General features: G+C 38.0%; 1 protein-coding gene across 1 annotated transcript in view; it reads left to right on the forward strand.

Annotated features, from left to right (window-relative positions):
• Positions 1-13,916, forward strand: part of nav3 (neuron navigator 3) — a 176,939-nt gene that overhangs the window by 50,434 nt on the left and 112,589 nt on the right. Inside the window, 2 exon segments of the mRNA XM_016279507.1 lie at positions 2,253-2,370; positions 2,987-3,039. Of these exon segments, the coding sequence (XP_016134993.1) occupies positions 2,253-2,370; positions 2,987-3,039 (171 nt within the window).

Raw genomic sequence — 13,916 nt, forward strand, 5'->3', positions numbered from 1 at the left:
CCAGGTTGTTTTCTCACTGTGTGCTGTATTTGTCCAGTTGATGTTATTAACCATTAATATGCAAATAGGAAATCATGAACAAGATAGCTGCTACTGGGTTAACAATTTTAAATGTGTGCACTAGTCTCTTGATTTTCCTCTTGTTCTTTGCTCTCTCTCTCTCTCTCTCTCTCTCTCTCTCTCTCTGTCATTTCATTCTCCCGTCTTGCTTTCTCTTCCCATGTCTCACTTGCTTTCTTTGTTGATCTCTGGGCGCTGGAGGCAATAAGAGGAAGACAGAGTGATTTCTCTTTCCTTCCTTTCAAAGGTCCAGATGGACATTTTCTGCCCGTCGAGAGCATGAACAACTCTGGCACTGCGGCACCCCTAATTCTCTCAGCCCTCCGTCAGGCAGGGAAAAGGGGAACAAGGTTGTGCAGCAGAGAATCGCTGTCTTATACTCCACTTCCTTTTCTGACCTTTCAACCACTGCATCACCTCACTAACTCACTTTAAGCCACAGAAATACTAATTCTTTCTACATTCTGGGCCGCAGGATGAACCAAAACATCAATACCATAGCCAAACCAGAGCTGAATTCACCTTGTTTTCTAGATGCTTTCTTTTCTGTTTTGAAAATGTGTAAATTCTTTGCTGTTTTCTCTGCCGTGACTGGAGGTGTTGGCGTGTGTGGTAGTGTAACTTTGTTTACTCAACTCTCGGAGGTGACTGTGGTTTGGAGTGGTGAGCAGAGGCCTTTATTGGCTCTCTTTTGTATTGTGTTGAGGTTAAGTGGGAGGATGACTAAAGAGCTCTTCATCACCCTGTTCTTGTTAACGACTCCTCATCATATGCTGAAACCACAACAGACGAAACCTTTTAAATGTGGCATCTTCGAGTGGAATGCTTTTTTTTTTGCCTGGCGAAGGCATAAATGTGTTTAATTGGTCACTGTGTTTGAGGTGGCGAGAGAGTATGGCTGATATTTTTTTAAATTTTATGAGGCATTATAATATGGTCTAAAATAAAACTAGCTATGTAAAGGAAAAATCCTTTGAAATTTTACTGGGTTCATGGGTGTAAATGAAATTTACCACTTTAAATACATTTTAGTACGTCATTCATAGCTTTATCATTATGCAGGGTGCAGATTATGGGGGTTTGGGGGGGTCTCTTCACCCTAATTAAGGCTGAAACTGTCTAAAGGAAGCCAGAACAAAAGTTTTGAAGGCTATAGCAACAGTAGGATGGTTGACCATTTTTTGTTAGGATCAAAATCGGCTGGTACTTTGACAGAACATAAAAAGTAAGATACATGCTGTTTGGATGAGCTGAAAAAGTTGAGCCCCCCAATAGTCTTTGTATAATTCACACGATTTGAAAAATTACAGAAAAAAGCCCCATATAGGCAATTCTGTTAGTGAGAGGATGTGAGCTCAGAGAGTGTCCCTTGCCACTGGGGTGCTCTCGCTTAAGTGGGAAATGGAAAACCTTTTGCCTAGTGTGCAATGAGATCTAATCCTAAGATCACAATGAAAGAGCAGAGCTCTAAGATTTGTGACATGAGTTTTTAAGGGGCCCTAGAACAGACCCCTGAGGAACACCTATTCAAGGAATCTTTTAGACATATTTCTGAGTCACCAGGGGGTTGCATTTGTTCATACAGACCCGGTATATTAAGCAATAAATAAGGACTTTCATAATTTAGTGTTCCCTGCATGCTGTTTCAACATTTTTGCTGTTGCACTTCTGGTACTGCTCTGAAACTGTTTTATAAAAACTTGCTGCACAAGGACTTAATTTAAAATACTTTAACAATGGTTTAAAAGCTCAATGTGCAATGACAACATCCTTTAGAGAGGAATTAGCCTTTGGAAAAGTCAATTTGTTGTAAGTAGGTGCTATCCTTGTAATCCATATCTGATTAAATGGATCAGTGGTGTCACAATGTCATATAAGAAAATCAGAAGAAAATCCAAGTAATCCATTACAAATGCTAAGGCCTCATTGATAGTTTTGATTAAATTGCCCTTATACTCAAGCCGGCTGCTATGTTTTTCTGTTTCTCTTACTCTAATAGTTTTTGTTTTCCTAAGTGGTTCTGGTCAACATGATTCAATCTTCTGTCATTCAAACCACAGACACATTTTATCTGCTCAGGTCCTCTTTGACAAGTTTTCATTAATCTATATTGTCTGTTTAGATGCTTTTTTCCGTTGTTGTTCATCCATCTTCTGTTCCTCATCAGAATTTTTACCTCATATTCCCTATAGATCTACACTGATTGGGCGAACCATTATTTGGCCAAGTCTGGCTGTCCGAGGCTTATTAAGGACCTTACTCAGGACATACCCGATGGAGTTCTGCTGGCAGAAATCATCCAGATAATAGGTAAGGATACAAGCGCGCACGCACACACACACACACACACACACATACATATACACACAGTGCAGGCTAATAAATCTTCACAGCTCATTTGAGTGATACAATTATTTGTGTAAAACATAACTACTTACTGCGATTCAGCTTTAAGTTATTCTGCTCACGTTAAACTGGATTAGAAGCCGTAGAAAATCAGCAACATGAGAATTGAATGCTATTTCAGCACTATTAAAGCATGTGTCTCCCATGTGTACACTTTAGTGAGCCCAGAGTGGTGTGCGTTGTGTGCATGTGTGTCAGACTGTCTTTTTTCTTTTTCCTTTTTTTTCTTTCCCCCATCCCATTTTTCCCTCCTATGGGCTGTCCTGAAACTTTATTATGAACCGCTAGCATACAATGGCAGATCTTATGTCACAAACTCGCAACCAACAGCTGATGAATTAACAGCCGTTCATTTTCTCAGCGTTTTCTCCCACACTGCAAACATACACATGCTCATTCAATCACAAGCTCTCACAAACTGCAAAGGCAAACTTTCTTGCCTCATGACGGTAACCTGTGGATGGAAAGGCCAGAGGTTGTGGTACTGCAGAGGTTTAACCCAGCAATATCTTTGTTGCAGCTAATGAGAAGGTAGAAGATATCAACAGCTGCCCCAAGAGTCACTCTCAAATGGTAAGTGTCTTTTTTTTTCTTTAGTTATAATGTACATTAACAGCATGATGCTTGTTCTCTCCATTATTGTTTCTTTTCTAAATTTTATTGTTTTTTCACTGACATATTAACTTTATACCACATCTACCAGTCCTGTTTTTTTGTAAACATTTACCAGCTATAAATCATTCTTACAGATATAAATATTTTGATCTAAAAGCAAAAATGCTGTAAACTAAATTGTGTCTACGTATAAATTAAAATAATTAAATTAACTAAAAACTAATAGTGAAGGAAACAAGTGTCCAGATTTCATGCAAATAAAATTTAATTTATTTATTTATTTGTTTATTTATGTCACAACAGTATTATATAGTTATTTTTTATAGCATATTTACTATAAACAGCACATGTCACTGTGTCATTTAGAAAAAAAACAGTCTCATAAAATTGCACCTGTCAGAAAATCAAGAAAACACCATTATTATTTTGTTCCTTCTGGTCTGGTCTGCCAAAGGTCCTGCCGATGTTTTTGATGATTCTGATGATTCTGCAAAATAAAGATTCTTTGTTGTCATCTGTGTAGGTAAGATCTTATATGCTTATGTTATGTTTCTACTGTAGCACATTGCAGTGATTAAACTCTTGCTAAGCTGTACTCGAGTAAAGGCTTTAGTGGCCCCACAGGTCTTTTCTGCAATAGAATGGCCCGACTGAGTCCTGGGCTATAGCTCTCTGCATGTCAATGAGTACAGCAGAGAATACTGGGATAGTTGCTGTGGGCTTGTCCTAACAACTCCCATGTAGGTATGCTTGTCAGATTGGAAGAGCACAAAGACCCCAGTAAAAGCTTACATTCAAGGCTAACTGTGGTGTGTGTGTGTGTGTTGTGTGTGTGTGTGTGGTTGTGTGTGTGAGTGTTTTGGGGGAGATGTAGGAGGTTTCATTGTTCCATTCAGTGCCCATTGATCTTGCACCTGCTTCCAGCATGAGTGTGCACACGTATGTAGAGGTTTTACACTGAGGAAGTCTGTCTGTTTATGAGATACTCTTTACGGGAAGTTGAGGTTATGGAGGAATTTGACATACACACACTGTATCACAGCCAAGCTTAACAACCAAAACATCAGCACATGGTTGCAGATTGGTGGGAGACTTCTCTGTGATTGCTGAGGTATTTGCCAGTATTTGATTGATAGGAACAGGTATTGTGCACAAACAGCCAGCTTTGTTGATGGATAGGATGCTGGTATACAGGGTTCTAAAATAGATTATAGGAATAGTTCAGCCAATAATTAAATTTTTTTTCTTTTTCAATGCAGTGAAAGTCAATATGCTGACATATTTGTAACATTGGGTAACACTTTAGAATAGGGAACACTTATTCACTATTAACTACGACTTTTCCCTCAATAAATTCCTAATTTGCTGCTTATTAATAGTTAGTAAGGTAGTTGTTCATTTTAGGTATTGGGTAGGATTAGGGATGTAGAATAAGGTCATGTAGAATAAGGTATTAATATGTGCTTAATTACTACTAATAAATAGCAAAAATTCTAGTAATATGCATGCTAATAAGCAACTAGTTAAGAGGCCCTAAAATAAAGTGTTACCTAACATTGTTGGTGGGATGCATATATACAAAATTGGTGGGACACATGTATACAAAGTGATCCAATTGACCCAACTGAATCGATCTGAATGGACAAAAACAGTTGAAAGTTTTCTAAAATATTTTTTTGTGTCTTCCACAGAATAAAAAAAAAAATCATAGAGGTTTGGAACTAGTCCTTTAACCAGCTCCACCTCCCATAAACAAGCTTAATCAGAAAAATTGGCCGGGTTAACCAGCATTTTTTGCTGGTTCACCATTAGAATTCATGCTTGTTTAAACTGGTCTTTTCTGGAGGGTGTTGTGTAGGATGGGGTCATTTATGTGTGTTAAATGAGAGGATAAGAAATATCCTGGCCACAGCCTGGTTAACGTATTCAGGAATAAGTCAGGAAGCTAATCTATTGTGCCCCTTTTCCTGTATTTGTTACTGTGTGGCAGTTAATATTAAACAGTAAATCACGTCAAGCATTGCTCAGGGAGTCTGCAATCTGCCATTGAGGAATAATCAATTATAACTGTCCTACAGAAAGGAAATTCCTTATCGATTAGGATTAGATAGCCCTCCATGCATTTTCTGCTATGAACCAATAAAAATGTACAACTTTGGCATTAGTAAAAAATGCTTGCTCACGTCCATTAAAAACACCTGTTAAAAGTGACTCAGCTTCAGTTAAATGAGTGTACTGTTGGGTGCTTTCCCAGGCTATGAAGATGGTTGCTAAATTACATGCATAATAAACTCTCTCTCATTGATCTGATTGGTCTCTCGGGGCCTAATTAAACTGACATGAAGAGAGGCAGATAAATCGCCACTTACAGGCTGTCTGTTCATTCACTGACCCTTATGGAAACATTTGTCTTTTGAACTGTAACTGCACCAGAAGCTAAAAAGGTAAGACCCATTTTTCCCAAAAGGAATGGCTACGATCCCAAGGCTGGTATTCTGATTAGTCTGGAATTCTGAACATGTTGGTCCACCAAATGCGCCCATGCTACCATTTGTGGCCTAGTCAGTGAGAGATGGCTATTTCTGGAGGTTATGCATCAGAATGGGAGCTCCCCAGGACATGAGCATATCCCATAAGCCTGCCTTGATTAGCAGATCCAGGGATTGCAACATGTGGAGATGTCCCAGAGGCATGTACACAGATTCCTTTGTACATAGAACTCTCAGAGATCATCATGTGACATATTGGAAAATTGGCCGATTTAATATGCAGTTTGTAATCTCATTTAGTATTAACATTAAGATGTCACTGAGGAGTCTCTTGGTTTCTTAGTGGTTGTTTTGTGGCTGACGGCAGCTTATCAAATCCCTGTTTGCACCTCTTTCCTCTCTCATCAGGCATTGTTAGGACAAATTCGGTCTGACAGTGTTGTCTCATCCCTAAAACTGGAAACCACAGGAACTGAGCATGCAGAGAGTGCCTTTGAACACAACCAGGCACCCTCCAGCTCGGAAAAAGACAGAAAGAAATCCAAAGAATCCAAACAGGGCTGTAAAAATCCATTTGACTGAAACAAAACGTCAGAATACTAATCTATGTAATTAAAACTTTCATTAATAAACCACATTGCACTACAAAAGGCTACAGATGTGTAGGCACATAATTGGACTGCACTTCCCAGAATGCACCACATAAACCTCTGTATTGTAAACTCTACAGGTTGTAATGGCAAGTCTTTCTATATACAGTACATATGAGTTGCTGCCAGTGTCTTCTGCAGGTTTGAGTTTGTGGCCATCAGGAGAGGCTGACTGATTGGCTACCTCTCCAGGTCGTGTGGGAGGACCGGTGCAGTTAAGTGTGTTCGGGCTTGTAAAGTGGCTGCATCATCTGGGCTCCATCTGTTAGCAGCGTACAGCCTGACAGCTGAGAGATACACTCCTTGCTTCGTCTACAGAGATCAGCATATCCCTCTGTTGACATACTGCATTCACCTTCATGTGATTAATATAGCATTCCACCCAACTGTTGGCTAGAGAGCACAGGATGCTCAGTTGGTTTACTCTCCTACTGTAGATATCAGCTGACTGGCCCACATGATGTCAGGATCAATGAAGCACTTAACTGATGGACGTTGGGTCTTTATTGAGTTTGTTTGGTTAGTTAACGTGTTGGTTCATGATGGCCTCGATTAAGTTAATAGAATTGGTCAGTTATTAAGTTAGTTTCTCGAAAATAAGCTTTGGAACTTTGAGTTAGTCTGGTTCGTTGTTAAGTTAGTTCATCAAAAGGATTGGCTTTTGGTGTTGAGTTAGTTAGTTTGCATAATGAGTTAGTTCATGAAGAAGCGTGACGATGGGTCATAATTGAGTTGGTCTGGTTATTTAGCGTGTTGGTTCCTGAAGAGAATAAACTTAGGAACTTTATTGAATTAGTTTAGTTAATTAATGAGGTAGTTCATCAAAAGAATTGGCTTTTGGTGTTGATTCCATTATTTTGGTTAGTGAGTTAGTTCTTTGAGAAACATGACTGACTTTGTTTGGTTATTTAGTGAGATAGGTAGATCCTTGAAAGGATGTATTTTTTGACTTGTTTGAGTTCGATTTTTAGTAAATAACTAACAAGGGTTCTTTAAATAGAGCACATTTACATTTAATCATTAAGCACACACTTTTTAACCGACTTTTCCCTGTTTTCCCTCTTCTACTGTGCCACTTTTTGGTCTAGTAGGTGGTGGTCAGCTTAAATATCAGTAATCCGGTTCAACCCTAACTGTCTTTCTTTCTCTGCGGTTGAGCAGTTTGATATTGACCAAGTGTGTTTTGCACAGAATCATGGGATATTTTTCACCTTGACATTTCGTATGTTTAACACCACATAGTGACACTTGACGTTCACATTTGATTTGTGACATGCAGCATTTGACATTGTCGGTGACCTTTCCACCTGGGCTTGTAGACAAGAGAAATTCTGATTGTTTCCTGTCAGATATATTTACTCTCAATGGACTGTGATTGTGCTTTGACCTCTGCTGTGGGAGGATCTGTTTTTGGATTGATGGGTCTTCCACCTCTTTACTTTTGTCTGGATTTCAATCCTCTTAGAAATTACCTTGAGGTTGGTGTTTTCTGATATCTTTTTCCTTCCTCAGACATGTTTGTCACGCTTTCAAAATCTAATTTCCGTGTCCTGTTGTAATCATGTCTTCGAAGACATTTTTTTACAGTCAGATGAATGAAGGAAATGTTCCCTCATTATATCGTCGACAAACATATTTGACAGACATTTTAATAGAGCTCCAAATATCCGGTCTCCCAGAGTGAAAATCAGAACATCTAAGCCTCTGATTACATCTCACTTGAATACTTTTCTACAACAATAGGAAGCTTAATAATACCACACAGAGAAAACTATAGAAGTGAGCCTGTGAAATCCCAGAGCAACTCTGATTCTTTTAAGAAATCTACAAAGATCAAACCGTAAAACTGACAGTGACAAGGATAACCATAGCAAAGGCTCTTGGTTTCAGATGGTAATATGGAAGAGCTAGATGTGTGACATGACTAAGAAATCAAATCTGTCATCCAAAACATTACTCAAAGATTCGCAAGCCTCATTTATGAGATGATAGCCTTAAAAGGAAAGCATACCCAAAATGAAAATTGTCAACATTTACTCTTTCCATATCTGTATGACCATCTTTCTTGCGTGGGACACAAAAAGGAGAAAAATGTAAGACTGTGCTGGTCACTCCAATCTAAGTGAACTGAAGCTTTCAAGATTAAAAAAAGCATGCAAAAGCATTCTAAAAGTGTGATATATTCCAAGTCATTAATTACTATAAATCTTGACATCTTCTGTAGTTGTGTGTCAACACAAAAGTATTAAAGAATCAGATTATTTGAGTCAAATCTTTTTAACGATTTAGTTCACGAAAGACTCTTTTTACGAATCAGACTGATCCAGTTCTCGAGTTTAAGCCACCAACTCACACAAAGCAACATGTTGTGGACTTGGAATATACTGCACATGGACCACTTTTATGATATTTTGTGGTGCTTTTGGGTCATTTTTGAAGTTTCAAGAAAGAAAATAATACGGGTTTGGAACAACATAAGTGTTTTCTTAAAAATTGCAGGCATTTTACCTTGTCCTAAATGGTGGATCTGCAATATGGAATCTTGGCATTCTCAGATGTCACTTCAAAGCACATGTTGCAGGCAGGCCATCCACTGGTGCTGTACCTTTACCAGTCTTGTGCAGGGCAGTGGCTGCAGCCTGATCCATTTAGTTGTTAATTAGACAGAGGAGGCCACAGGAATTTAATGGCTGTCGTCATTGACTGGCATCATATTGGCTCAGCTACGGTTGTTTGTCTCAGTGCCCACTGGGCACATAGAATGGCATGCTAAAGTTGGCACTGAGGTGGCTCTAACAAAGAGACCTGCCAAACATGACTATAACACTATTAGTGGACAAATTATTTTCTGTGGTCTTATTTGTTGCATCTGTGAATTAAAACCATTAAAAAAAGTTATTATTAATTTAGCACAGAAGTTCGGATGAGCAAAGTGAATTTTTATTTTGACTTGGATTGTAGTTTAATTATAATAATGGCTTATGGTGATTCGGTAGCACACTTTATAATAAGTAAGTAAATAAATATATAAATAAATAACTGTGATTAAATTATGTGGGACTACTTTTTACTTTTCCAGTTTTTTTTTCAGTTTTGCAAAATGTATCTATGTATGTTTTTATGTATGTACAGTATTATATATAAATGTATTTAATATTTCCAAAAACAAAAACAAAACAAAAAAAAAGATAAAAATGGAGGGGAAACAACTTTTTAACTAAAAACACATTGGTTTAAAAAAAAGTTAGTTAAAGTTGTGATAGAATCCCCTAAATTGTAATTATATAAACTCACAATTCTGAGAAATGAAGTTAGAATTGCACTTCTCAGAATTGTGTGATATAAACTCACAATTGTGAGATATAGACTCACAAATGCGAGCTATAAAGTCCAGTTCTGAGGGGAAAAAAATACTGATATTTTCTCAGAATTGCTAGTTTATATCTCAAAATTCTGACTTAATATCTTGCAATTGCTTTGCAGTTCTTGCAAAAGCTCGCAAATCTGATTTTTTCTCAGAATTGTGTATAGGTCGCAATTCTGACTTTATAACTCGCAATTGTGAGTTTATATCACACAATTCTTAGAAAAAAGGTCAGAATTGCCATTTACAGTATTTCCCACAATTCTGACTTTATATCTCACAATTCTGACTTTATAACTCCCAATTGTCAGTTTATATCTCAATTCTGAGAAAAAAAGTCAGAATCGCGAGATTTGAACTTGCAATATCAAAATTATGAGATAAAAAGTTGCAATTATCTTAATATATATATATATATTCAGTGATGGAAACAGGCTGCCATAGAAGACAGTTTTGAAGACAGTTATAAAAAAATATATTTATCACACCCCATTGGACTTTTGTTGTGTTTTCATTCCCCATGTGTTCATATATATATATATATATTCAGTGATGGAAACAGGCTGCCATAGAAGACAGTTTTGAAGACAGTTATAAAAAAATATATTTATCACACCCCATTGGACTTTTGTTGTGTTTTCATTCCCCATGTGTAAAAGCAAAACAGCAAGACTTATTTGACATCAAAACAAAATTTAAAAAAAATGCTGTCTAATCGCTCTCGCGGTACTTTGATGTCACACACAGAACAGTCTGTGCAGTGCTGCTTCAGTCAAACACCTATTGTGTTTTATTAGGAGATGCACAACAGTTCTTCTGTGGCTTTATAGGTAATATTTTCACTTACACAATTTAGCAAAATCAGACAATATTGTGTCTGATATATACCACAATATTAATTTCTTATTATTGAATTGCTGTAAATAAATATCACATTTGGAACTGGTCAGTGTCCAAAAAATGCTGGGAAATCACTTCATGTAGCCCCTAGAGTGATTACTGATAAACTGTCTGAAAAAAATACAGTTTTTAGAGAAGAAAGAAATCACCCACTGACTTTCAAAGCTGCTAACGACGTTCTACTTCGAGGACCTTCATAGAAAATTTGTGGAGTGAAAAGTACAATATTTGTCTTTCAAATGTAGTGAAGTTAAAGTCATAAGTTCCCAGAAAAAAATAATACTCAAGTAAAGTACAGAGCAAATCCGTGAAGCGCTCCATCTTTTTTGGGGAAGTCGTGGCCTAATGGTTAGAGAGTCGGACTCATAACCCAAAGGTTGTGGGTTCGAGTCTCGTACCGGCAGGGATTGTAGGTGGGGGGAGTGAATATACAGCACTCTCTCCCACCTTCAATACCACGACTGAGGTGCCCTTGAGCAAGGCACCGAACCCCCAACTGCTCCCCGGGCGCCGCAGCATAAATGGCTGCCCACTGCTCCGGGTGTGTGTTCACGGTGTGTGTGTGTTCACTGCTGTGTGTGTGCACTTTGGATGGGTAAATGCAGAGCACTAATTCTGAGTATGGGTCACCATACTTGGCCACATGTCACTTCACTTTTTCACTTTATACTCAAAAAGTGTACTTAAGTACAATACTCAAGTAAATGTACTTAGTTACTGTCTGCCTCTGGTTCTATGTGACCTAGTTTTCCGTCTGTTTGTATCATTTGGTTCAGGTGTGTCTCGTTAATTATCCTCATTTGCCAATGTATTTAGTTCTAGTCTGTTCCTGTGTTCCCTCGTCCAGTGTTAAAGTTAACGTTGTGTATGTGCGTGTGATTCCTGCCTGCCTTTTGTGGACCCTCTGTGTGGATAATTAAAGACTGTTTAAATTCTTCTTCTTCTTCGTGCGCCTTCTGAACATCACAACCGTGGCAATATTGTTACAATGAAAACCTTTTTTTTGGATAATTAAAAAATGTACTCAAAATTGTAAAGTTATAATATTTAGATATACTTTAACTCTTGTAAAAATGTCCTATTGCACAGACTTTGTTTTTGCTATGTTCTTATGGACAGCTCATCAAATTCGTGTGCATGTGGTCACTACGATCAGAGGAAATGAAATGAGCAAAACGACTGCAGCTGTTTCTCTGTAAAACCAAAAGTGCTGGAGAAAACAGCGTTTATCTGTTCTCTTGGCTCTGAGTGGTTTTTAAGTGAAAGCCATATAATTGAGACTTGAGACCATTTGTATTTCATGGTAGTGTTGGAGCAGCAACACTTTCCAAAGCCAGCGCTCACCCTACGGTTATCCGATACACTTGGAGCCGGTCCCTGCGCAACTAACTGGGCCCCTCAGCATCTGGATCCGCACAGCCGGATCCGAGTACAAACATTTACTCTGCATTGAAGCCTTGCTCTGATAAGTGTGTTGTATAGATGAAAAACGATCAGATTTATGATGTTTGCCGTTCGGAGCGACAGTAAACTTAAACGGCTCGTCGTTGTCATTTCAAGTAAGAACGTAAGCCGACTCATAGTAATTTTCCATCCGTTTTGCATCCATGTCAGCCCTGAAAACTGCTTGCTTATAAATTTCTCAATATTATTTTGTGAAAATATACCTCATCAAAACATTCTCCTCCCTAATTTCGTTTAATGACATATCTGGTGCTGGAAAATGTCAGTTTATGTCGGAAAAACAGATGATCTGACTTTCCCGGAGAGTTGTTAAAATCCCACATGGTTTGAAAAACCGCTCGGCAAGCGGCGGTTCAGCATCTAAAGTTGCCGAGAGCTCTGCTCGCCATTAGCGTAGAGAATCACAGTTTATGCTTGTGTACATCACTGTAGGCCGAGAGACAGACTAAAAATAAACAGAATGATGTGCTGATGGGACCGCTATTAAAACGTGGATGGAATTTCCATCCTTACTTAGGGGATTATATCCGTAACGGACACCAAACTTGATGATCTCCTCGCTTTTAGAATGTAAACCCCATTTGTACGTCTGTTCGCACATGTCTGTCAATCAAGAGCGTCCGCTCGCACTTTTAGTGTCGGCAACAAATGTTCAATCCGTCGCTGGGACATTACCAGATATCATATATAGTAAACACTCCAGAAAAGTGTTAAATAATGCGGTTGAAATGCCAGGCCAGCGTTTAGCGTTCGACCGCATTAGTACGTTTGATTTTCGTTGAGAATGTCTGAATCAGTTTTTGGTCGGGACATGCTGTCGGGTACCCATGTGCGCGAGTCTTAATGAGACTGCAATGAAAAAAAGCCCATCTCTGGTGCACCACACATGTTCTGCACCATGTTGCCATTAAAAGTGGTTTATGAGAGAAGATAATCAAACGTTTAAAGTGAATTAGGCTCTTTGCGTGTGCGGCTGTGTGTGGGATGTTTGTCATATGAAAAACAGCTACTTGCCATTGGGACAGATGTAAGAAGAAACAAGATGCTGTGATATAGATCACATTAACAATTGCTCATTCATTCGGCGTCCTGTGTGTTTGCGTATGTGTGTGGGAGTTAATACTGTATGTGATCTGTGTGGATCTTTCTGGCTCAATGCTGGACGCTGTGAGGCACTGAGGTCAGAGGATACTGAATGGATGGAGTTGTGTGGAAGACTGTAAATCGCTTCTGCACTAGGACAGCTGTGAGAATGACCTTAAATTGAGTCCAGTCATCCCTCACAGCGGCACTGCAGCAAATTTTTTTGTTGTTGTTTTTTAGTAAATAATGTCAGTTAGTGGTGCCTGTATGAACTGTAGATATACACTCCATTATTTGAGTCCTCATAGAAATTTTTGCCTTGTTAAAAAAAAAATAATACATATAAATAAAAATCTAAAGGGCGTTTTTTGATATAATTACCAGCTGATAAAATAAAAGATTGAGTTTAAATCATTTCTCATGTCAGAAGAAAGACAAAAAGGTATGGGTTACAAAACTACACAGGACTTTAGGTGGCTGAGACAATCATTTATACAGTTTGGTAGTCTTTAACCATAGACAGCTGTGGGTGACCAATCAGAATCAAGTATTCCAGTCACCTTCAAGTACTTTTATTTCTCTCTACTTTTATAGCGCTTTATTCAATGCACAGCCATGTAATAATATCTGATATTTTGAATGAAAGCACTGTATGAAAAAGTTTATTCAGATTCTGTTTTCTCTGCATGCTAGAATGTAATTTGAATATGCTTACAAGCTAACATTAATTTTACAGCGTGACAAGAGCCATGTTAATGGCCAGAGAAAAAAACACTAATGCTAATCTAATAATATTACAGTAAACATAAAATTAAATATTATTGCACTGTGTATATATATATATATATATATACATATATATATATATATATATATATATATATA

This window comes from Sinocyclocheilus grahami, unplaced genomic scaffold, assembly GCF_001515645.1.
Source record: "Sinocyclocheilus grahami isolate Dianchi unplaced genomic scaffold, SAMN03320097.WGS_v1.1 scaffold8.1, whole genome shotgun sequence".
Lineage (NCBI taxonomy): Eukaryota > Metazoa > Chordata > Actinopteri > Cypriniformes > Cyprinidae > Sinocyclocheilus > Sinocyclocheilus grahami.